The 26,310-nt window shown below is 45.6% G+C and overlaps 1 protein-coding gene across 2 annotated transcripts in view; it reads right to left on the bottom strand.

Moving 5' to 3' along the window:
- Positions 1 to 765: 765 nt before the first annotated feature.
- CCDC149 (coiled-coil domain containing 149) overlaps positions 766 to 26,310 on the bottom strand; it is a 99,161-nt gene continuing 73,616 nt past the window's right edge. For both annotated transcript variants that reach the window (XM_046656270.1, XM_046656271.1), the window contains exons 10-12: positions 22,106 to 22,182; positions 15,276 to 15,392; positions 766 to 5,732 (exon numbers count right to left, since the gene is read on the bottom strand). In XM_046656270.1, the coding sequence (XP_046512226.1) occupies positions 5,302 to 5,732; positions 15,276 to 15,392; positions 22,106 to 22,182 (625 nt within the window). In that variant the 3' untranslated portion in view covers positions 766 to 5,301. The remainder of the gene's footprint in view (positions 5,733 to 15,275; positions 15,393 to 22,105; positions 22,183 to 26,310) is intronic.

Here is a 26,310-nt window from a genome sequence, read left to right as displayed (position 1 = left end):
AGCCCTAAGAGCAAGGAAAGATGGTGGGCCTCAAAGGCAGGCATCTGGTCCTTGGCTCAGAACCTGATGTGTGGACCAAACCCGCCCACCGGACCTCACTTGGCCTCCGAGGCTATTTTCACTCCTCTCATCTTACAGATCTATTTTGCTAATCTCCTTATATTTGCTGTTTTGACTTCCCAGCCAGCTTGCTAATCAGTTTGCCTATTTGACTCACACGGTTTGCATTTGTCACCGAGACTTAAACACACACTTGTTTTGATTTCTTTTTGTAAAATTAGAAGCGTTTGATGTAATGACTCTACCTAGACACAGCTGGTAAAGTGAGAAGAATGCTCAAGTTTGCACAGTTTAAACACAATGTAGACAATAATTAGAAATGCTATCTTTAGATGTTTAGGATAAGCTTTTTCTCAGAATGGCAGGGAATTTTTTTCTGAGTGGGGCTTTTCAGTGCATGTATATACAGAAATACTAAAAACGTAAGAAAATAGAGCAAATCAGTGAGTGCTTTGGTCAACTTGAAAGACTGCAGGAAATAAACCGACTGATTTTAGATCTGGTGTTTTTGACTGAATGCATAAAAGCTTTACAGTCTCCATAATTTTCATGACTACCACATGATCTAATAGTTTTAGGTGACAGATTGCAACTGATAAGTTGCTTCAATATGCTAGAAGCAATGCTCAGCCTGTGCTCGGCCTGCGGCGAGGGTGGACAGGGAGAATGATGCAAATAATAAAGATAATTAATCATCTACAGCCAGAAAATTACCACATTTTTATTTCAGGTAACAAAAAGATATAGTTACGATATGCAGTGATCATAGAATCCGATAAAGCAAGATCTACAAATGAACAGAAGTTACTTCTTTCTTTAAACTACAAAATCGCAGCTGGTTTGCTGGGTTTTTTTAAGCCAATTGTTTTCAATTTAATAGGCTATCACTGGCCTCAGCTAAGATCCCAAAATATATTCCAGGGCTCACATAGATTCCAGAAAGTCAAACTTGTCAGTATGATGCAAACTTTCCTTAAGCATCCAAAAATGGTTCTCATTTAGTAAAGAGGTGGTATGAAATGTAAGGCAACACATCTTATCTATCATTTTAAATTGCCTTCATGCTGTATCAACTTGTTTTGTTTTGTTTTCGTGAGCAATCATAATATCAAGAGACAGGTCCTTCTTGTTTTTTCTGCTTCTCATTTCTAATTAGATTCACCGCTAAGCTCTCTAATCTTCAAATTTTTCTCTGTTCAGAAAGACATCTGGAAAAAGGGAATATGTTAAAGTAGTAAGTTGAGGGGACTCCTCTGGCTTTTTGATATCCCTAACTGAGTCACATGAAGGTACCCTCAGTATTACTAAGGAGAAAGATTGTTCCAAGTGGAGGCTTCCAGAATGAAAGCAGACGGCAGAGGGAGAAGGTGCTGAAATGAAGAACTTTTTCAAAGAGAAGTAGGGGACCAAGCCATCCACAGGCTGCAGGAAAATGACAGAGCCAGGAGACAGCCCCACTTTTTGGAGAAGCAGAAAACCAAGAGGGCCAAAGCCATGCTGCAATGTCAAAGAGACAGGAAGGTGACCCCACTGAGCAAGGAGCTGGTCTTCGAAATTTCTTAAAGAAGAGATTGAACCTTTCATGTCCCATGGTGAATTGGGATGCAAATGCTCCAGTAGGAATAACACACCCCAAAATTCACTCCAACTGTGAATGACTCACGCCAGAACGCTTTTTCGGAACTTCACATCTTGATAGGTGTGTCTGAGAGTGAGGGCACGGAAGAGGAACAGTGATGGAAAACAAATTTCGCTTCCTTAAGATTGCCCACTGGAAGGAGTTCCAGCGGGAATTGAGCTGACTGCCAGCAGAGCCTCCTAGCTCCAGAGGCTTCCGGGCGGGCGAAGAAAGGAGGAGGGGAGAGGAAGGCGGGCAGAGGAGGCATGGAAAGAGGAGGAGTTAAGCATGAGAAATACCTGGTTTACAAAAACCAATCCATTTCCCCCGGCCTTAATTAAAAGAACGACAAACACTCAGATGTAAAAATCCACACCTAAAGGCTCTCAGGTACAGAGCAATCACAAGAAATGCAGTGAGTGCAAACAAGCTTTCATTAGGAGACCTGTCAGCTCTGTTTCATTTATCCAGACTGTTCTCCATTCTGCTGGCAGCCGAGCTGGAAAAATAATGGAAGGACAGACACAGTTGAAGAGGTAAACAAAGGTGGGAACGTTCCAGTGACAAAATAGAACAGGTGATAAAGAAGCCAGGGAAGGAGAGACATGAGATGGCATTTTTCTTAACAAACAACCACCTCCGCCCCTCCCCCCAACTCTAAACTCACCAGTAATGTACTATTGGCTTTTTAAGGGAAAAATAAACAAAACCAAAAGACAATGCTGTTGGTGGCCTACTCAAATCTCTTCCCAACTCTCCTACACTTCTCAAGACCTGACTTTGTTTTGGTGTTCATCCTTTTAGAGTCTGCATGTCCAGGGATGGGGCTCCTCCCCAATTCAGAGGGTGATCTTGATGACCCTAAATCCATCACAGTAATTCCATCTCCCCTGCTAGGGATGTTTAGACATAGGCGTGTGACATGTCACATAGACATGTGATAATTCTGGCCAATGAAATATGACGAGAACTGGGTTTCTTGCTCTTAAAACACACACACACGTACATGCACATACATACACATGGAGAAACTTCCTTCTGCCTTTGGACAGATGTGAGAACACGTGATGCCTGGAGCTGTTGCAGCTATCTTGTTAGCATGAGGGAGGAGCTGATACCAAGGTAGGCAGAGCAGAAAGACAGAAACTCAGATCCTTAATAACTTTCTTGAATGAACCAGTCCTGGAATGCCCTACTTCTCAAGTTAATGTTATGCAATAGAATTCATTTCCCTATTGTTTAAGTTTCTGAAAGTGTGAATTGGAGCTGAGTATGCTGACTGATGCAGGGTCATCTGGTGGAGGAGGGGAGAGAATGCTGTACTTGACAATGACTCTTAAAAAGACAACCCCAAGTAATTGATGAAACTCTCTTTAATATCTGTGGAACAGAAGAACCACGTTGGGCCGGGACAGCAGAGGTGGGACAGTGGCACACGTGTGTATGTGGCATTGTCAAGATTACACATGTGACAGGATCAACTCACTGCCTCCAATCCCATCGAATAACACAGAACCCTCCCAGGCTGACTGCACACGGAGTTTAGGTATCGCTCCCTATGACCTCCCCGCCCCGAACCCCAGACTCTGGGACTCATGGCAGCTTTCTTGCCCACAATGGGATGTGTCGGAGTTTATTATAAGACCTGCTTTCCAGAAGGTGATGAATGAGCCCTAAAGATGTGCACCTGGCCGACTGCGTGTCAAAACCAGAGCTTCTGCGGGGAGAGATTTTTCTTTTTCTTATGATTGTATTAAATCTGGCTGTGTTTTCCTATGCAGGAGTGCTGAACATTTGCAGACAGTTAAGGCCTAGTGTGGCAGGGAAATTATTTCTGTGGCTGCTGGCCTGTGCAAGCTTTGCAGCTGCAGAAGCAACCTCCCTAAAGGGGAAGTCGAGGGGGCGGGTGTGGGGAGAAGGGAGAGGCTGGAGCGCAGAGGGGTGAATGGGGCACTGGAGCCTGGAGGGCAGCGGTGGATGATGTGTTCAGCTCACCAGGGGCGACGGTGCCCTGACTCGGGCTTGCCTCCATCCTACTGCAGGGGTGACCTCAGGCGAGTGGGAGGAAAGCAGCCGGAGGTCCACCCAGTGTGCATCTGGCAAAGGACTGGAGCTACTTGTCTGCACTTTGCCCTCCTTCAGGGTGAGACCGCACAAAAATCTGACAGAGCTTCCACTCCGCTAGCAGAGTGATGCCAGGAGACGAAATGTGGCAGCAAAGCATCAGAGTGGGCTGGCCACCCATGTGCAGGTTTCATGCCGGGGATCACAAGCCTGGGTATAAACATTCGATTTTTAGGATGAATTTTCAACCTCTCCCACCTCAGGAGCTTCTGTTTCTCCTGCAGGAGAGTCTCTCAAAGAAGGGATTCTGGTTCTCAGGGTGCTTTGAGCTTTGGGATCTGGTATCAGGCCCTCCTGGGGAAATGAACTGAGCTCAGCTCAAAGAAAGGTCTAGCATTGGGTGAGCCTTCAGTTTCCTGCAGCACGAGATGCTGCCTAGGAAAGCAATTGTTATCGCCAAGGAAAGAACCAGGTAAGGTTGCCCACTCCCCCTTTTCCCACCCTTGGCGCTTGTACTTGGTTCCATAGTCCCCTTTCCAGGCTGCAATGAAGTTATTTTGTTTCCCTCTCTCGTTCCACTGTAGGGCCATGAGCTCTGTGTCGTGTCTTTAAAATCCCAGTACCTGGAGGCACAGAGGAGGCAGCCTCAACATTCTGTTGGAGGTGTGAAAGGTGGTACAGGAAGCTGGATTGGCCCTAAGCAGCTCTATCTTGCCCAAACCCCACATGGTCATAAAGTCCTACATGCACCACAGGTGGAAGAGGGAGCACCAGCATACCCAGGTTCTAGCACTCATCTCATCTCAGAAACGAAAATTCCAAACAGGATTGGAGTCCCCTTCCTTCTATCACTTCAGGTCAATTATCTTCCAGAATTACAGGCTAGAAAACTTGGCTCTAGCAGTCAGCAAACAGGTCTCAACAGGGGCTGTGGATTTCAAACTGGAAGTCCAATCTTCTGAGACTGCTCAACCTCCTTTCCACCTGCCAGGTGGTGCCATGACAGACAGTGCCGCTGGCAGGATGCCAACACCACCCACCCTGGGAGGTCCTACAGCCCCCAACATGATGAAGTGGAGCCAAGGGTCCTCTGGACCCATTATGCTCAATTATACCTTTCTCTCCGGCCACCTAACCATTACAAAGATGGAGACTTGATTAAAACCCCCATCCATTTCAAGCTTTTCCCATAATTTTGATCGACAACATTAAACGCTAATAGAAAAACATCTTATCTCTAATAAAATAAATGCTGACAGAAAGACGGATGCCAAAACCCAGCCATATGGTGGGCACGATCCTGTGCCTGGCCACGTTCACAGCAGTGCATCTTCGGCAGAAGGAGATGACACTGAGAAGCTTGAGGACCCGCATTTAATAAATCGAACTGTGCTGGCGTCATCAGAATATTCACAGTTTGCAACAAGATCTGTGTCTTTTCTCACTTGCAGACTTGGAGGTGTTTTAGGAGAAAGCCGCTCCAGCGAGCTGCTCTGATGCTTAATTCTTTACCGTCCCTGGTGCCTTCAATGTGGTGTCATGCCCGATCCCTCTCCTCATCATGTTTTCACCACACTCCCTGTGCCTCCACCCTCTGGGGTCTCCTTGCTGTCTTCCAGTGTGGATGCTTTGGCTGCTGGCTGGCTGGACTCAAAGGAGTCCTGGCAGGACTTGAGGCACTCTCCCTTGGAGGCCAGACCCAGTGGGGATGGCCTCATCTCCTCCCTCTGACCCTCCATGGGACTCCCCCTTTTGACCCCTTCTGGTTCTGCAGCTGCCTGCTCCTCTGTCAGTTTCATTATCTCCCTTCCAAGCCTGTTTACTTCCTCCTCAGAAGGTAACTGGGATAATGAAGGATGAAAGTGCTTGCGTTGGTTCCCGTGGCTCGGATTTGCTGGGGAGTTGACAGCGGGCCTCCCAGCATCCTCCAGCGCTGTCAACGCCTCAGCAGTGGCACAACTTTCATCTCGTTCTTGCTTCTGAATCTCCCCTGAAACAGACCAGGACAGCATCAAACCTCTGGCAGGAAGTCAGCCCTCACTTCCCCTCTCCTCCCAACCTCTGGCCCACCATCACAGGGCCTCTGAGATAGAAAAGGCTGCTGAAGGGAACACAGGACTCAGATTACAAAAGAAAGCAGCCACTCTGATGATCGCTGTGCCATTAACGGAAGGACAGGGAGCACTTGCGCCCTGTTTATAATCCATCCTTTCCTGGCGCCTGGTTATCTCCTGCTTCTCTCTCTAATGGTGCCTCCTTGTGCCCATTAAATATTTAGATTGAGGACAAAGGTTTTGTAGGTCCTGTAGCTCAGGGAACACCTGGGGCCCTTTACTAATGAAAAGAGGTACCGGCTCCCTTCAGGGTGGGAAACAGAAGGAGCAGTGAGGGAGGGATTTGGGGACCCCCAGCCCCATCCTCCATCAGCACCTCCTTCTTTCATGCAGGCTGCTGATGCGTCCTCAATTTCAAATAAAACATTATATGCAAAACAGTAACTGAATGCTGTCCCTAAACCCCTTCTCTCTAGAACAGAAATTCTTGAGCCACAACTGACGGGGAATGGGAGAGAACACGGGGCCCTGAGAGCCGGCATCTAGCCCCTACTTTCCTACTCACTTGCTCTGTGATCAGGAGCACCTGTCTGCCCTCCTTTTCTCAGATACGAAATGAGGGGCAAGGACTCTCTGATGTTCCTTCCAGACCTAACAAGTGATGGTGGTTCTGCATGACTGGGAAGCCTGTGGGGAGCGAGCTCTTAGCACTCAGATAGTGCATTCAGTACCAGAATTGGAGGTTCCCAGAAGGCAAGATTTTCTTAGCTCTCAGGCCAGACAGTGATGAAATGTTTGGAAGAGCCTCACTGGGCTGATCTCAGCCTGGGCGGGGGTCTCCAGGAGTGAGGGGCCCAGGGGACACTTCCTGGTACCCGCAGTGGAACCAGAGCAGAACCCCACTGCAATGGGCTCACATCAGATTCGCACAGGTGTGCTTTAGGCTGAAAGCTGGAACTTGGGAGAGCTTTAGGAGAGCTAGGAAGGAAGCTGACCTGTTCTGATCATGCATTTTCCTGCCTAAAACCTTTTGCTGGAGCCTTATTGCTTTTGGGATAAATTTCAATTCCTTTCACTTGGGTCCTTCACAAGGTCCTACCTGATCTGCTCCTGCTTCATCCTGCAGCCTCATTCCCCACGTTTCCCTCACATACACATGTCCCTCTGTCCATTCGATGCTATCTTTCAGTCTCTGCATGCTCAGTGGGGTTTCTCCCCTCTCTAAGGTGAATCATACCAACCAACGCTTAATAGGTGCTTTTCTGTGCTAGGCTTGGTGCTCAGCACCTTACGTGTTTATCTTATTCTAAAATGTAAGCAGAGTCCTCACCTGACTTGTTCACAGTGCTTGCACATTCTAAGTTTTCAAGAATGTTAAAAAAAATAGTTCCTCACTTTTCTTTCTTTTTGATGGAAGTATAACATACACAGAAGTGAGCAAATCGTTAAGTCTACAGCTCAATGAATTTTCACAAAGTGAACACACCCAAGTGACCAGAAGCCAGGACAAGAAACCTGTAAAACGCTTCCCAGTCTAGTCTCCCAGCCCTCTTCCTAGTGACTAACAAACAGCAAGCAATAGGATATATTGGAGTATATGTGGAAGCCATTTGGTGTAAACCTAATTCGGCCTGGCTTTGTTTTTCCAAAAGGGCCTGACATGGCCGTTGAGCATGCATTATATATCTGCTTTAAGCATTTGCTGTGTCCCAAAGACAAGAACAAATGGCCTAAAGATAAAGGTGCAACTTCCCCCACATTGGCATTTCCTTAAGGATAAGCATCTCTCCCTAGGCTAGGAACTGATTGCTGTGCTCACCTGTGAGCACCCATGGTCACAAGGTGAGAACAGGTCAGCTTCCTTTCTATCCCTCCTACAGCTCTAGACAACAGACCTGCCACCCTGCTGTGTCCCCCAAGACGGCAGACCTACTACCTCCTGTGTCCATCATCGCTGTGCCAACAGAGCAGTCTCGTGACTATTGTAAAAGGGACGTTTCAATCATGTGAAACATGCTCTTTGAGGGTATATCACCACTCTGTACACCCCACTTCTTCGGTGTCCTTCCTTCCTTGGGGAAGGAAGCTGCCAAGCTAAGCTAGTCCTCAGATCTGGCTCATAACAAACTCACCCCAATTTTCATTTACAGACTGGTTATGGATTATTTTTGTCAACACCAGTCACTTCTTCTGCCAAGGGTGACCAATATCCTACTTCAGAGGCCAAAGATAAGTTTTGCCTAGTCTTTAACCTTCATATACTGGAATCGTACTGTACATGCTGGTTTGCATCTGTACCGGTTTGTGTTTATTCGATTGATCCAGGTTATTGTTTGTAGAACAGGTTCAACTGAATGCACCACCCTTTTCAACAAATATATAAGTATTGAATGAAAACAACCAATTCCCTGACAAGAAATACAAATGGGTGGCAAATATATGAAATGATTCATAATATCACTCATAATTAAAGAAATCTAAATCGCAATGAAATGCAATTTTTCATCTAATGGATTGGCCAAAATTAAAAGGCTTTATAGAGCTCAGTGTCACTGAGGATGTGGGGAAATAGGTACGATTATATATTAGGAAAGAGAATAAAAATTAGCAAGACTCTGATAGGGCATTTGGGTAATATCTATCGCAATCCTAAATGCATTCACCCTTTGACTCAGAAATTCCATTATTAGGAATCTACCTATGGCTATTAGCCCAAATATTTCAAGATGCATTATCTAGATTCTCATTACAACATTGCTTGTAATAGCAGAAACCTGCAAAGAATCGGAGTGCCCAGCCGCAGGGGGCTCTCTATACCCTTGCCGAGTGTAAAATTATTTCCGGTGGTACACGTGAAAAATTGTAGGTGGCCTCTGGGGAGCAGACTGAGGGTCAGGGCAGGAAGCCAGGTGGAGGAAGCCTTTAAATTTAATTTTATGCCTTTCCGTGCCGTTTAAATTTTTAAACATGTGCTTGTATTACTAGTTTAAAAAAATAAGATATGCAACCTCCAAGATTTTGCCACCAATTATCATCTTGTCTTTCCTTTTCTGCACTAATTTGTAGACCTAGGAGCCTACATGCTCTGCTGCCATTTCCCCGTGCTGATTCACACCTCAGATCCTCCGGTTTGCCTTGCATCCTCCCCACCAGTGAGCGCCATCACCAGATCCAATGTTCTTTTCTCAGTCCCCTCCTCCGCAACTCTGTACCGTGTGTTTCCATTGGCCACATCCTCCTCTCAAGCTCTCTCTCCCTTTGGTTTCCAGAACAACACTGTATTCTTCTGTTTCTCCTCCCATCTAGTTCTGTGAGCATGCTATACTAGTTTCTTATGGCTGCTGTAACAAGTTACTGCACATTCAGGGCTTAAAAGAACATACATTTATTCTCCTATAGTTCTGGAGGTCAGAAGTCCACAATGGGTTTCACTGGGCCATCCATGAATACATGTATTCAATAATTCAATACATTTGTATCCATGCTCTTTAGAAAACCAAGGCCATGCTCCCGTGAAGGCTCCAGTGGAGAATCTGTCCCTTGCCTCCTCCAGCTTCTGGTGGCTGCTGGCATTCCTCGGCTTGTGGCCACATCCCTCCAATCTCTGCCTCTGAGGTCCCATTGCCTTCTCTTCTATGTGTGTCAAATCTTTTGCCTCCCTCTTATAAGGATACATGTGACTGCACTTAGGACTCACCTGGATAATCCTGGATAATCTAAAAAGTTGGAATTAAAATGCAGCTTAGAATTTCTGTGACATGTAACAATATTATTATATGTGTGATCCATTTTAATTTCCATACAATGCATAAAGGTATTTATTAATAAGAATAGTACATGTTTTGAGTATCCATTTATTTAATTAAATAACTGTATGCATTTTTGAGCATTTATTTACCTGATCTAGTGTTTAAAAGTTTTAAGAAACTTAAAAATGGCTGAACCCTGGTTCTAGAAGAAATGAAATACTGGTGAGATCAGATGGACCATAAGACTGAAACTACTAAGAGGAAGAAGGGTGGAGCACAATGAAGGAAGAGAAGATGATAGACAGAAGTGGTGGAGGTGATCACTGATAGACTGGAATCACTGGGGGAGAGGACTGTGGGTCTCACCTCGGCCAGGCAGCCTTGACCGTTGTCCCCACACCCCACACCTCTAGTTCTTCTGACACAAATGTGCTTCACACATTCAAAAGAAGCCATTTTCTTTCTCGTTAGCCTTTTTGATGTCCATAGACAAAACCGCAGGGAGAGAAGTCCGATCCAATCTACTCTATACTTTCTAAAGCCTGCGTTTAGTCATGGACAACAACGTATTTCTCTCCTAAGAACTCACTGACCTCGGTAAGTATTGCACCCGAGAATGAGACCATGACTTGTACTTAAAATGAAATTCATGAAGGCATAAATGAGTGAATAAAGCAAGCCTTCATTTTAAAAATATAACTACATATTCAGGGACAGCCCTGGTGGTTCAGTGGTTAAGTGCATACGTTCCACTTCGGCAGCCCGGGGTTCACCGGTTCGGATCCCAGGTGTGGACATGGCACTGCTAGGCAAGCCATGCTATGGTAGGCATCCCACATATAAAGTAGAGGAAGATGGGCATGGATGTTAGCTCAGGGCCAGTCTTCCTCAGCAAAAAGAGGAGGACTGGCAGCAATTAGCTCAGGGCTAATCTTCCTCAAAAACAAACAAATAAAAAAACCTACGTATTCAGATCTGTTCAGCCAGGATAAAGTAAAGATTAGTGCCCAATAGGTTTCTTTGCTTCTAGTCTCCTCCTGCTTGAATCCAACCTGTTGGGAGAGGAGCCTTCCCTAAGGCTGTGCTGCTCAAAGTGGGGCCCCTGGACCACCAGCAGCAGCATCACCTGGGAGCTTGTTAGACAAGCAGGATCTCGAGCCCTACCCCAGACCTCCTGGTTCAGAATCTGTGGTCGAACAAGATCCCAGGTGATTTGGGTGCACACTACAATTTGAGAGGCACTGTGAGCTTGAAGCACAAACCTGACCATGCCTTTCTCCAGCTATAAAACCTTCAAAGGCTGTCACTTTCTCAGAAACAAAGCCCAAGCTCTCAGCCTGACATTGAAGGCCTTCAGTGACCCAACATCCATTGACCCTTCTACCTGACATCTCAACTCTTCTCCTTTATCCCTACACTCCAGCCACACTGAACCCTTCATGGCATCCCGGCCCTGCCCCATGGGCCTCTGCTTAGGTGGTTGATTCCTCCAAACCATCATTCCTTTATATATCCAAGGACCAGCTCTGTCACCGCCTCCTCCAGGAAGCCGACTGGATTAAATCCGGCCAGAACTAACCTCCTCAGGGTCCCCGTCCCCACAGGCTGTGTCTGGACCTCCAAGACAACTGAGTGCTTTTCTTTTTTTATGCTTAAATTGTTACTTGTATTTAGTTAGCTTATAAAAGCCACCTGAAGTATAAAATCCTACCTGATCAATTTTTTAACTGCCAATATTCAATAGTGGGGATCAATACGTAGTTTATTAAATGTTTGAATCTACGGACACATACATGAATGCAGGAATATATTTGTACATATATTTAAATACCATGCATTCATAAACAAAAGAAATCCTTGAATTTATGGTATTTGTTCCACGTTGTATTCAGGTTGTTACCCTAAAAATTCTTAAAATGGCACTTTCAGGAAAAAAGAGATTTCTAACTCGCACAAACATTTCGCTACATCTGAAGTAGCTCACGGAAGCGATCACATATTTTTCACACTAACAAATGAAAATTTTTATAGTGGTTGTACGGGGGACGTGGAAAACACTGAGTCAAAATGAGCACGTTTCCAGCACAGACGAAGAACCTTTATTCAGAAGGAGTAAATTATGGCCCTTTCGACAGCAAAATTTTTCACTAACGTGAGATGAATAAACTCCTTCTGGAAATTACTCCTATGAAATTACATCTTCCAGGACACTTAATAATATATTCTGGTGCCCCTGAAAAATTAATTAACCTTACTCATAACAACCTAACCCCTAAACCATCTGCAGTGTTTTTACCACGGGTCAGGTTAGTCTTCTCTACCTTAATTTACATCTAAGTGAGGGTGGTCGAAATTACAGTGGGGCCTTGGGTCGCTGGTACTTTGCCTCATGCCATTTCTTTAGATGACATTCCCCTCGTGTCCAAATGTATGAATCTTTCTTAAATGGCAAATCACTGAGATCAGCAGGGTGAACTTTTCACCTTTTTAGGGGGCAGGGGGAAGGGAGAAACACTGCCATCATCATTACAGGTCAAAACACAGCTGCCCTAAGGGGATGAAGAAGGCTGTAATTCTATTGTTCGGTCCTATCAGGGATTTTTTCTGAGAAAGGCTAGATTTTCAGAGCCTCAGGACCAGAAAGATACAGGGCACCCGGCTCCCGGATTGGTTTATGGGCCAACAGCAGGATCTACCAATCCACTCCTCTCTTTTGTTTATCCGAAAGATATCTAAAAAGCATACTCTATCTATCATTATCAGGAGACAAAGAGAAGTTAGTGAAAATGTCACAACTGCTGAGCTATAACTAGGACCTTTGGTTACTTGCCGTGAGACCAAAATCTTCCTCTAACTCTGTGATTCCGGAACATTAACTCTTAAGCTGTGGGAGTTGTATTTTCCTTTTGAGAACAGACACAAAGCATTGCCATTTCCATAAAAGAAAGATTTCTGAACTAGCTCAGAATAGGAAAATATTATTACAAATAAATAGTAATTATTCTGTGCTGTTTTAGCAAACAGAATTAGAATCATTAATACTTATTAATAACAATACACATATCAATAATGATGAGGCAATTAACTGATACAAACATATTATCACACAAATAGTGCGGAAAGAGAAAACGTTTTCTCCAGAAGATGAAGAAACAGTAGTTCTTTGTAGGGAAGATTGCTAGTCCCCTAAAAATGTGTTTCCCCTCATTGGCCCAAAGAGGACATTCGTCTTCTTTTGTTCACTGCTCTCTGATGGGCTTTGTCCCACCGAGTGTGAGCTGCTTTCAGTTGGAATTAATCAGAGATGCAGCGGTGATGAGGCCAGCCCAGACGCTGACAGACGCTACAGAAATGCTTCCTTGTTGCCACCCGCGCTGGCAAAGGACAGGGTTGGAACAATGAGAGCTGATGATGGAACTCTGGAAACTATCATTTGAATCAGGCCATTACTTATGCCATCCTTGTGAAAATCAAGCAAGGCTCTTGCTCTATTTCAGTTTAACAGGCCCAGACCCACCCGTGGGCTCAGTGGGCCCAGAGCAGACAGAAGACTTTGGATTTCCACCTGGACACTGGATGCCAGCATGGGATGACCACCAGCAACGACACGTTCCAGAGTACACAGTGAGACATGGAGTGTTACAGCCAGCCTTGCAGATGGCCACATGCTGCTGGCTGGAACGACCCTGCCTTGCCTCCTGGCCAGTGTGGAACCTACCCACGTCAGGAGCTCTCTCAAGGCATTCCCCCTACATGTGATTGGGGAACCTCTCTGTTGAAATCCCAGATCTGTCCTGGCTTCTGTTCTTACCATTCCACGTACTATTATGAGTGACTTGGACAGGCTTCAAAACACAGCTGTGCAGATGCGTGAGTGAGCCCTGCCAGGCCAAGCTTAATTAGCAGAACCACCCATCTGACCCAAAGACTCAGGATAAATAATACATAGTTGTTGCTTAAAGCTCTAAGTTTGGGGTGGTTTGTTACACAATAATAGCTAACTGACCCAACTGGTTAGTACGGTTTGATAAAAGCACAGTTTTTATGTCAGATAATCATAAGGTTAGACAGAGAGGCCAGGTCAGGCTGCAGAGTTGCAACTTTAAGTGGAAGACAGTTGGAAGCCACTCAAGATTTTTGAGCAGGATACAAACACGATGGAAAGCAGTGCTGTAGAGGCTTCATCCTACAACAGCAGGATAAAGATGGGAATGAAAGAGGGAGAGTCTGGGAGGCAGGAAAACTAGGGCAGAAGCTCTGCTGATGAGGTGAAGAGGGCCCGAACCAAGCCAGAGGTGGTAGGAATGGAGGGGCGAGAAACTCTGAAGGAAGAGTTTGGCTACAGCACAGGCATACATGAGGAAGGAAAGTTGACAGTAGTCAGTGATGACTCCAAGGTTTTAAGTCTGGATACCTGAGAGGGTAACCAAAAAGGAGGAAGACTTGGTGATGTCATACTGGAGAAGTCCATAGAATATCTAAGAGGGAAAGTTTGGGCTTTGGGAAATGTGGGACTGTAACTCTGCAGAAGGACCCAGTGCCTGGGGGCATATTCTGAGAATATTTTCACAGAGGTGATGGTTGAAGCCATAACTCTGAGCAAGAAAAGATGAAGAAGAAATGTAGATGTTTAGGGAAAGAAACTTGACACTCGCATGCTCAGTGTTATTACTTATCTACTGCTGTGTAACAAGTTACCTCAAAACTTAGCAGCTTAAGACTCAGGAGCCTGGGAGCAGTTTATCTGGGTGGTTCTGGCTAACGGTCTCTCATGAAGTTGTAGTCAAAATGTTGACCAGGGCTGTTGTCTTGATTAGGGCTGGAGAATCTGCTTCCAAGATGGCGCCCTCACATGGCTGAGGACTGCAGGCCTCAGTTCCACGCCATGAATAGCTTGTAGGGCTGCTTGAATATCCTCATGGCCTGGCAGCCAGCTTCCTCCAGGGGGAATGATCCAAGACAGAGACAGACGGGCAGACACCAAGTGTCTTTTATGACCTAGCCTTAGAAGTCACACACCATCACTTCTACTGTAGTCTACAAGCCACACAGACCAACCCTGATACAATGTGGGGTTGGATTACACAAGGGCATGAGTACCAGGAGGTGGGGATCACTTGGGGCCATTTTGAAAGCTGGCCACTGTACTGGGGATGGAGGAAGAAGACAAGCAAAGCTTAGAAGGATGTGAAGGATAGTTTAGCTGGGGAAACAAGACTGCCACGTGGGGAGAGGTCTGGCTCTCACACCCGTTGGCTCATCTGCTGCCCTAAATGAGCCTCCAATCCCTTTCACAACACCCTGCCTGCAGAAAGTGTGCCTGGCAGAGGAGAAGCTTTTTTTCTCCATTCAACTGACTTTCAGACCACTTGCCACGTGTCAGGCAATGTGCCAAGATTTCCCTGAGGTCGGCACCATCATCTCACCATTGTACAGGTAAGGAAACTAGGCTGAGGTTACTAGTCTGTGTTCTCACAGCCAATACAACATGAGGCTGGAATAGGAACCCAAGCTCCGGAGCCCCCTTAGCCTCTGTGACAGGAGTGCAGGGGCCGCGTTCTTCTGCCGGATGCTCCGAACAAGACAAACCCATGCAAGCAACAAGAGAAAACGCAAGGAATGACCCAACAGCGCCACAGAAGGTGCGGGAAGGGGAGGGGCTGATGTCTACGGAGCCCTCCTCCGTTGCCAGGCCAGGCTGGGCTGGCAGAGAAAACGAGGCGTGCTTACCATCCTTGGGATTTGCTTTGTTCTCAGCGGGCTGCTCAACAAACTTCAGCAGTGGGGATCTTGACCTCTGTACGGTGGGAAGAGCGGGGTCACTGAAGAGGATGGTGTCCTTGCCCCCTGCCATGGAAAAGGGGACAATGGATGTATCACGTCACCAGCGGAGTCGTGGTTGCAGTGACCCCCACACAATGGACTGGCTGTTTGGGTGAACAAGGTATCTTCTTCAATCCTAGGTAACCTGCAGAAGGGAAATGCCCAGCAGGTCCTTTTTGTAGTGTGAAGACAGCACACTGAGGTCCAGGGCCAGCTGTCTACGAGTGCTGATGAGTCTGCTCAGGACACGGCTGCCCACAAACGCCACCATTAAGGGACAGCCTGTTATGCCAGCCAAAACTGAGTGGCTTTGATCTGGGTGAGACAAGAACAATAAAAACCACAGCAGAGTGTTTAGGAGTCAGGCTTCGGAGCCACACTACGGTGTTTGTGTTCTGGACTCCACTACTTGCTAGCTGGGTGGCCTCAGACAAGTCACTTAACCTCTCTGAGCCTCAGAACCCTCATCTCTAAAATGAGGACAAATAACCGCACCCACCTTATTGGGTGGTTTTCATGAACTGATGCACATAAAGGGCTTAGCTGTTTAGTCAGCACTCTGTTGTCTATAGAAATGATTACAGTGTAGATAGCTCTGCTGTACACAGTATATCTGATTTAATGCAATTTGGTCATCTAGATTGAATAACTCTGTCATAAGGCAGATAGCGTCAGGTATCCCAAATTATCACAGTTATATTTCACTTAGAATATACAGTCCCATACCAGCCAAACCCTTTTATCTATTCCTACGGACTCCCTAGGTGGATAGAGAAAGTCTGAGGCAAAGAGGAGGAGGAAAGGAAAACTATTACAACTCTATTTTTGAGGCCGTGGCGAGTTCCGGAGGTGAGGAGCAGGGAAGTGTGGCTTTGCAATACGAGCATGAGGAACACAGACACACAGACGCACGACACGTAGATGAAAGTGAAGCTGCCCCAGTGGGCAGGAGAGCCCCACAGGCAGGACTGGATCCCAAACTTCTGTCCATGGGGCCTTGGGGTTCTCTCGGTGAGAACCACCGTGTCAACAACAAAATCCCCAGGGGCCGTGGGCCCAGCCTACACTCCAGCCTAAGCTTCTAAAGTCAAGTCACTAAGTCTGTGGGGCTCAGGTCACAGGCTCTAAAGTTCTGCGGTTTCACTCAGTTTCAGGTTGGGCAGAGCACAGAATGCGTATTTGTCCAGATGTCCACTCCTTTGGAGAACCAGGTGACCCTTGGACTGTACCTCTGAGCCCTCTATTTGTTTATAATACTGTCTTCCCACTAGGGCATGTCTTTTTAACTTGATTTCCAAGAACGTATCAAGAGTTCAGCATGTGGTAGATGCTTCATAAACATCTGATGAACATCTGACTAAATGGCCGGCACTACTGGGAATCCCGGTGCCGTGGTGGGCACGGCGCTGGCTGCTGCCTCAGGCGGAGGGTGTGTGTTGTGAGCAGCCACAACACTCTGGCTTCTCTGCTATCTGAGGGTCGTCCCAGAAGGAGAGAAATCTGCTCGGAGCTGAGGCAGGAGCTCTCCACCAGCACAGCTATTGTCTCCTGGGGACAAATCCAGAAATCTTCAGGGCTACAGTCTGGAGACGTTTCCCAATGAGAACTGTTGACCTACAGGTTGGGGTATTGTTAAGAGGCTCTCTGAATGCAGTCAGTGCCATCCCGTCTCCCTTTGTACTGCAAAGATACAATCTGGAAACATCTCGGGGGCTTAACGGTTACCAGGAGCAGAGAGCTGATGCCTCAGAGTGGGCTTCTCCTGCTTCTCTGCACCAAGGCAACAGCTCCCGTTCTCAAGGCAGGGACAGGACTGCATTTCGTGACCCATCTTTCTCTGGCAGGTAGCAGCTCTCCAGCCTTCAGAGGACTCAGTAAGGACACTCTGCACCTCAGTGTCACACCCAGCCTTCCAAGTCCCCTCTACCCCGTGCATGGCCAAAGAATCAGAATTACGGGCAGAGCTGGGAGCTGGCTGCAGCCCAGTGACTAAGGCAGCCTGAGGGAGTTCCTCAGCCCTTCTCGTCACGAGGAGTTCTTTAAGGCAAACGTCTCCGTGACCCTCTCCCACCACATGGCATCATCCACTCCACAACGCCTCGTCACTAACGCTGGTCCCAGCAACATTACACATCTCCAAGAACCTGAGCAACAAGCACGAAGAGTAGGGAAATAGAAGCCACCACTCATCCATGACCAATCAGGGTGGGAGTTGGGGAGAAGATAAATGCCTCCTGAAACTTCTGCCTGGAGAGATCATTTCCTAATCTTAAGATAAAAAGCCAAGATTTGGTCATTCTTGCAAAATAGTTGAAGGATCAAAGACCTTCTTTGAAGGCTCTTCGTTCTATTGTTTCTGACTCAGTTCAGATTCCATCTCTGCTGACTCACTTCAGCTCTAATCCGAGGTCTGCTGTTTCACAGTTTCATTTCGGTTCTGAGGACTGGCAGATGAGCAGGGGCATGAGAGCGCTCCACAAACCAGAGTCAAACCACAACTAACGAGAAGGTCACACAGGCCCTTCCGTTCATCTGGTGTCTGAGTTTCTGGAAGCCCTCCTGACTCCTCGTAACACAACATCCCTCATCCTCTTCTCCAAAATGGACCAAGTACTTTCAAAATGCACATTTTCCTCCCAGGAGGATGCTTGAGTAGAGAAGAGAGAATTAAAATGAAAAGCTCAAAGAGCAAGGCTCTGCTCTTGCCAGGTTTTTTTTCTGGCTTTCAGTGTTTCTTTTTAGAGTATGAGCACATCCAGGAAACATCCCCTCAGAGCCCCTCAAGCAGCATTCCCCCCACAGAGGCCGGCAAAGGGCTGGGAGAATGAGGCCGCCAGGTAGGGCGCTGGGCAGGGAGGAGGGGCAGTCCTTCCTGAGAGGCGTGGTCAGCCAGGCCACCCTCTGGCTTCCTCCCAAGAGCCCCATACTTTTCCCACCTCTCGGGGCCTGATGAAACAGTTTGGAATATGCTTTGCTATCCAAATGATTTCTTCATGCAGGCTGTGACATTGCCAAACTTGTCTACTTCCCAGCGAGATCACAAATTTGCCCCAACTCTATCAAACAACAGCAAGAGCTGTATATTGTTGGCTGAGAGTGAGGAGGGAGGCAGAAGAAAGTCGAAGAAAAGTCATAGCACGTTCAAAGTCCAACAGCAACTCTGCCTTGTGCTAATGAGGAGTAGGCTCCTTAACCATTGTCCTCTAGAGTCTCAGAAGAGATTGTTCTGGCTTCTGAATTCCTCTCCAATCCGGCTTGCTTTGAGAACCAGTCCTCAGCAGATCTGGTTTAGCATAGCCCTCTCTTCTCTGAGCTATAGCTCCCCAGTGCAGGTGGATCACTGAAACGAACATCTGAACACCTGCATTCTCACATCAGCCTCTGTGGCCTTAGGTATCAGCTAAGTTCCTGGCCTCTGGGTTCTTATCTAAAATGAGGAGATCCGACTAGATGAGGAAAGGGGGAAAATATTTTCTCTCACATGTCAACTCTGACCAGGAGGTGCCTTCCTGGAAAGCCAACGTGGAAGACTGTTCTGACGGCCACATCTGAGATCAGCAAGGATGAGCGATGTGATTGATTAGCAATGTCTGCCACTGGCATGGGAATGGGTGTTGTGCAATATACAGCAAGTATTTGGTGGCCTTGAATGTTTTGCTCTCAACTGTGCTTCTAGGTCTAGCATTCGATGACTCTTCACATTATTCCCTCACAGACTAACATCTTTATCACTCAGCACTTAATTATATATCATTTTGTGCTTTCCTGTTGTCTGCTTGATGTCTTTTCATCTTGCTTCCCTAATGCGGCTGCGGATTCTTAGAGGGGGTGAGTCCTGGGACAGAAGTGAATTCATAAAGTTGGTGCTCAAAAAGTTGTCAACACACTGATGGACTGACTTATTGGAAGAGACACTGATCCTTTCAAGATGCTGATAAATAAGAGAGAGCTGGCAGTTCTCCGAAACCACTGGGACGCAGCTCCCTTCAGTTGGCTAAAATACTATGATTTGGCTTCTACTTGGAGAGAGAAAGAGGGAGAGGAGGAAAAAGGAGAAGAGGAAGAGGAAGGGAGGGAGGAAGGGAGGGAAGAAAGGAGAGAGGAAGGAAGGAGAAAAGAACATACCTGCTCTTGCTCCCCTATTCGGTAGGTTAAATGGAGACCATAAAACAAGGAGCAGACAGAAGGAACTGGTCTGATTCGCACCGGAAGGGGCCCCTCCCCCACACTCTCGCCATGGTTTGGAAATGACCATAAGGCGATACCTCATTGTAACATCCTTCAATACTGCACCAGGGGGGTGCGACTGCCCACACAGAAACTGCATCAGATCTGGGGAATTGCCACTCTTTCTCCTGTCCTCCCACTTTGTATCTATGTGGACGCCAGAGATTAAAACAAACACAGCCTTGGCATAAAATCCAGTCAGCTGGGTCCCTCAAAGCTAATTTTACCATTTAATATTTGCTTTGTACTAATTGAATTCTCTATTTCAATTGACTGTTCTAATCAGAAATGTGCAAGGATACATAGAGAATGCATTTCTATTTATTTACATGCAGGGATGATATTAATGCACTGCTAATATTAGTCACAAACACAGATATTTCAAACAGAACATACTCCCGAATCCTACTGAAACATTGTAGCTCAGGCCTTCAGGCAGCAAAAAGAAGGAAAGAAACAATTGTTATTGCATAATAGCCCTTCTAACTTAGAGCAAACAACATCAGAGAAAGAAAATTCTCAACATTCCTCCACTTACTCAACTTCCGTCTTTTTACATAAGTTGTAGAAATAAAACATTGTGAAATTTCACCAAGTCATTCGGAGATAAAAAAAAAAAAATCAAAACTCCAGTACATGCACAGAAATAGCAATCTGACTGCACAAATAAATGATAAATTTGCCTGACGGTGTTGAAATTCAATGCAATAAAAGAAAGGCTTTCAAAGAAGATAAGGTTTTAACCGCATCAAAAGGTTCTTGTGCAAAATGGATCATTCAAATCCCCAGGATGGCACTTGCCACTAATTAGTTCTGTTAGGTCTTTTGACATCAAGTTCAAGGGATCTCTGCTAAAAATTCCAATTTATAAAACACTCTTCCAGGCACCCGAAGGCGGCTATTCAGATTTACATTAAGAAAATGTGTTGTTGTTGTCTACATCCCTGTGGCAATTTTCATTTCTCGTACATTACAGGGAAGCAACCGATATGATTCAAGGGTAGAGGAGACTGGTTCTGCAGAAAGGTTAAGTAACTAAAAATATATGTACAACTTGCTTCCAGGGAAAGAGGAGGTGGTGAAAATGATAAATACAAGTTTCTGGAGAGTGTAGAGAAAAAGGGGAAGAGCTGATGGGGGTCTCAGGAAGGGGGTATTTTACCAAGACAAATGGGATACAAAGAGCTAATTAAAGTGAAACATCAGAGTTTCCTCACACCATGTACAACTGGGAAAAAAAATCTCCACAGGAAATTCTGATTTTCAAGCTACATAAAAAATGGGACGAGGGCCGGGGACTGGCCTGGTGGCACAGCAGTTAAGTGTGCACATTCTGCTCTGAGGACCCAGGATTCGCCGGTTTGGATCCTGGGTGCAGACATGGCACCGCTCGGCAAGCCACGCTGTGGCAGGCGTCCCATATATAAAAAAAGTACAGGAAAATGGGCACGGATGTTAGCTCAGGACCAGTCTTCCTCAGCAAAAAAGAGGAGGATTGGCAGCAGATGTTAGCTCAGGGCTAATCTTTCTCAAAAAAAAACAAAAACAAAAACAAAAAATGGGATGGGGCTGGCCCCACGGCTGAGTGGTCAAGTTTGCACGCTCTGCTTCAGCGGTCCAGGGCTTCGCCGGTTCGGATCCTGGGCACAGACCTAGCACCGCTCATCAACCCATGCTGAGCTGGAGTCCCACATAGCAGAACCAGAAGGACCTATGACTAGATTCTACAACTATGTACCAGGGGGCTTTGGGGAAAAGAAAAAATAAATAGGATGGGGCAAGAGAGAACAAGGAGGTTTTAAAGTGCATTTGGGTTAGAACAGTTGCTTTTTTCTTATATTCATTTTTAGAACTGATGATTAAATAGAACAAATCTTTGTAGGTTCATACATTCATTTTCGTGATTGGTGATTAAACTGAACAAATCTTTGTACAACCATGTGCTGCATAACAACATTTCGGTCACCAACAGACCGCACAGACAACTGTGGTCCCATAAGATTAGCACCCTATAGCCCAGGAGTGTAGTAGACTAGACCACGCACATTTGTGTAAGTGCACTCTGTGATGTTCACACAACAACAAAACCGCCTAACAACGCATCTCTCAGAATGTGTCCCCATTGTTAAGCAACACATGACTGTACATTCTTACATTCATTTTTAGGGGTGATGATTAAATTGAACAAACCGTTATAAGACACCTATGAGTAAAAAAAAGAAATGATTTACTACATTCACAAAAGTTAAAAAAAATACATATACAGACACACACAATGACAATTTCAGAATTTAGGTTAGCAAAACTTCACAGTTCCACTGATGAAAACCTGCCTATTTATTGTATTTTTCTGATTTCCTTCCAAAATGATGGTTTCTAAGTTTAAAACACTTATAGATTTCTCAACAATGATCTTCAGATAAAAAGACATTAAAAAGGCAGAATCTTTGGAAATTACGTGAGAGCTTCCTTTTTTAAAACAGAAAATGATTTTCATGAAGTCTGCTTACCCGGAAGGCTCCACAAACCAGAAACTTCCAGAGTCCTTAATTTTTTCTCTAGTTCAGCCACTCGATTCCCTAGGATTCTGGAAAAGGGGAGAAAATGACAGCAGACAGATTAACGAGCACTTGTCAGCATCAGGGCTGCGAGCAGGCTACTAGGAAAACCCACTTGTGACCTAACAGAGAGAAAATGTTTTGAGATTTAAGATATATGCTAAAAATGGAGTGTGTGTGTGAATAATAATATAATTACATATATATATATACACACACACATATACTCTATTGAAAATACATATGAAAATACAAAGTGAATAATTAAAAAAAAATAGTAAAATGTTACCATTCAAGTGAATCCTCTCCCACAAAGGTAGTCCCCCTGGGGAGCGAAACAATTCATCCACCGTTGCCCAAACGTCTTACAGAATATCTATTTGGGAATTGCTCATTGCTAAAGATGACAATTAATTTTGAATACCCTTAGTAGTACCACATCTTGATTCTTTGAGCGTAGATCTGAGTTTTGGACACAACCAAGTCTAAAAAATAAGATGGGTGACCGTGCTGGGCAATGTTGCGTTGAGTTAATAACCTAGCAAGATCTGCCTTCTCAGACCTAACCCATGTGTCACTGACTGATGTCCACATCCTTATATCTAGCATAATGCCTGGGAGATGGTAGGTGTTTCAATAAGTATATTTGATTAAATAAATTCTTTCCTTTTTCCATGGCTTACAATTATCTACGAAGAGAATTTAAAAAACAGCCATTTCAAAAGAACTTTCACTAATTGCAGGATCACTCCAGTAACTATACCGCTTTCCAAGGTGACCATTCTGACTCTCTGTGACACAGAAGTTCTGGAATGAGCATTTGAAAAGATTATACTGTTTACTTGGAAGCCAAACGTTATCTATATGCCTGGAAAGACATAAATATGGGCATATATTTCCCCTCCTTCACTCTACAAAAAATTAAATCTAGTTGAGAAATGATTTGATAGTCATCGAAAACTTCAATCACTTTCTGTTGGCCTGGAAATTGAAAAATCAGTCTTTATATTATTTGGGGGATTTTCTTGGCACTGCTGTGCTAAAATGATGCGGAAATCACCTTAATAGCAAAGTTTCCATTCCTTTCAGCAGAAGTCAGAACGCCAGAATTGTTCTCTTACCTCGCTTTATATTCCAGAGATAGCTGCACACGCCCACAGACATACAGACATGAATATGTATATATCTGCACATATATATATGGCTTCGGATTCCTCCTTTTTCACCTGAATTGACTCGCAGTATCTTAATTAATATTCCCTTTGAGTTCACAGAAAACTCTTTGACGTTACTATATGTGGTTTTCTTCATCTAGGTACTTAGAGCTTTTCTTTTCTTCCTTTCCTTAAGTCTTAAATTCTGCATAGTCTTTCTCAATTACTTTCAATTTTCACTCCATTTGTTGGGTCTATTCTGCTTTCACGTCTCTGACCCTCCAATAAACACCATTCTTCGTAATCTCACTTTCAATATTTTGCTCAGACCTCCTGATCCAAGCTCCCTTTTCACCAGCTGATGGGTTTGAGATGCAATCACAACAGTGTTCAAGTTGATGCCTGTTTCTTAATGAGATCAGATCATCTGTGTGTGGCTGCCTCTTGGAAACAAAAGATAAGGCTTAACTCTTCTGTGGATGCTGAAGGATGCCGTCAGGGCGACGTCTGAAGTCGTGGTGAAGAGACGTTTGGTCGTACTTTTTCTGATGCTCCCGGATAATACAGCCCTGTCTCCCAGAAATGGACCGAGGTGAATTTGCTGGTGTCCCATCACTCTACTTTGAGGGACCCCTGCCTAAGTTTGTCAGTGGTGACTGCTTTCTTCTTTGGCCTGACAGGTATCGGATGCAGGACTGAAGGTAGTAAAATGGACGCAGCAGAAGTTGTGGTGGTAGTAACAGTAGCAATAACAACAGCACGATACTACTGTTAAAACAAACAGCAACTGAGCTTTCCTGAGTGCTGGGTATTAGTCAGAGCCCATGCTGAACACCCACCACACCTGCATCATCTCACATGACCTGACAAAAACCCTGCAGTGTACACTGGATTATTATCCTCCTTTTTCACATGTGGACCCTAAGGAACAGAGAGGTTAAGTAACTTGTCCAAGGACACACAGTCATCTCAAAGTTGTGTCTTTTCTCAACCACCAGTTCTCTCACCCACGACCTACTCTTTCCATCAGGAAACAGAGGCACGGAGCTTAGTTAACTTGACCAAAACTGCAAGCAGGATTCAGCTGGTGATGACTGTGAATTTGAACCTATACTTCAGTTTGCCTCTGAAGTGCACGCTCTTAACCAACACCCCATAATAACACTTTAAAACAAGCATTCTCATATCTGGAGCAAGTACCCTTTAAAAATTGTTCATAATTGAAATATGGATGCAGCCACAGCTGATTTGCAAAATACAACCCAAGATGCTTCAAATGACAAAGAGGGACCTCCTGATAAGCTTCACACTGAACAATATGGCGGGTGGCCCACTGAACGTGGAGTCATGTGGCCCAGGGAGAGAAGAGGGCTATTTGAGTCTTAATAGCTGGCAGTATTCATAGAGCAAGACGGGAGTAGTAGGAACAGAGTCCGTTCAATTCAGCTTGACCACTTCAACAAACGATTATTGAGGCTACAGGGGATAATGAAGGGAAGCAGACCCTGTCCCTGTATGTGAGGGACTAAAAGTCTGGTGGGAGACAGACAGACAGATGGGTACGCGCACACACACACGTTCAGTACCTGTGGAACGCTTTAGTAATGGTTGATCTTTATTAATCGCTTGTTCCAGACCAGGTCTTACTCTAAGCACTGCACAGATATTATTTCCCTCAGTCCCTCACAACAATCAATGAGGCAGCTCTTATTATCCTTGTTTCATGGATGAGGGAACTGAGACTCAGAGAGGTCAAGCTGACTTTCCAGGGTGACACAGCTGGTAAGCAGAGGGGCCAGAATCAAAACCAGGGCCTGGAAACACACAAGTCCTTCAGTAGAAGACAGTAGAATAGAAGTGAAGAGAAAATGGAGGATGAACCCAGAGGGGTTTCCAGGGACCCTGATTATGAATGATCTTGTTGTCATGTTGGGAATGTTCAGACTTTATACGTTGGCAGTGGGGAACTACTGAAGGGTTTTCAGCAGAGGAGCAGCAGAATGAAGTGTAGAAAAAGTATTCTTGATGCAGAGTTGAGGGTGGACGAGAACGAGTGTGAGAGGAAGCAGAAAAGACCAGTTAGAAGGTTATTGTCCAGGGCAGGGATGTGGTGGCCAGACTCAGCCAGGGGGGTGCACGGAAGTGAAGGGACGGGCAATAATAAGGCGGTAGGGAGGTGTGGGAGGTGCCTACAGGGTATCCACGTAGACAGCTGGACCTATGAGAGGAAGGAAAGATGTGGGAGTGCAGAGACCGGAGTGTGGTGTGGGCTGGGAGCTGGGCCCCCTCCCCAGCAGAGTGGGCAGTCAGAGGAGCAAGGACTAGAGTTCCTCCTCTGTAAGGCAAGAAAGGGCTGGAGGAGCACAGCTGGAGACAGAGGAGGAGAGCGAGGCAATGTGGGGCCTGGAAGTCGAGGAGAGACAGAGTTCTGGGTGGGACCACATGGGCAGTATTGTCTTATTCTAGAAAGTGGTCACACAGGATGAAAAAGGCCACTTAGAAGACGTGCCCGACCCTTGGGAGAGATGTTTCAGGACGGTGGAAGGGGTGAAATCCAGAATCCCAGTGACAGGGTTGAGAAAAGCAGACTGTGAGGAAGCTGAGGCAGTGAGTACAGATGACTTGAGCTACCTGAAGAAAGCAGTTCCACGGGGAATTGAAGGAGACAGTGAGGGCAGTAGCTTGAGGCATAAACAGCCTTGAGAGATGATTTTCTTTCTTTTCCTTTTTTTTGTAGGATGGGGGAGATTTTGAAATAAAGTTTTTATTTAGCTCCGGTGTGTTTTTGGAAAGGGGAGGTTTCAGCATATGTCTACCTAGTTGTCTAGAAAAATCCTCAAGATGCCAGGCTTCTACATAGATTTTCAGTAGTAGTTTCTGATCCTAATGACGTCATAGGGGATCTGCAAAGACAGAACTAACTCAGGAACTGGGCACCCCAGGAAGGGTAGCGAAAGGCAAATACGTCCTCGTGTGTTGGCCACCACCACCACTGCCCGGCCA

Source organism: Equus quagga, chromosome 3, assembly GCF_021613505.1.
Source record: "Equus quagga isolate Etosha38 chromosome 3, UCLA_HA_Equagga_1.0, whole genome shotgun sequence".
NCBI lineage: Eukaryota > Metazoa > Chordata > Mammalia > Perissodactyla > Equidae > Equus > Equus quagga.
The sequence above is the reverse complement of the archived record's forward strand: the minus strand, read 5'-3'. Positions and strand labels throughout refer to the sequence as shown.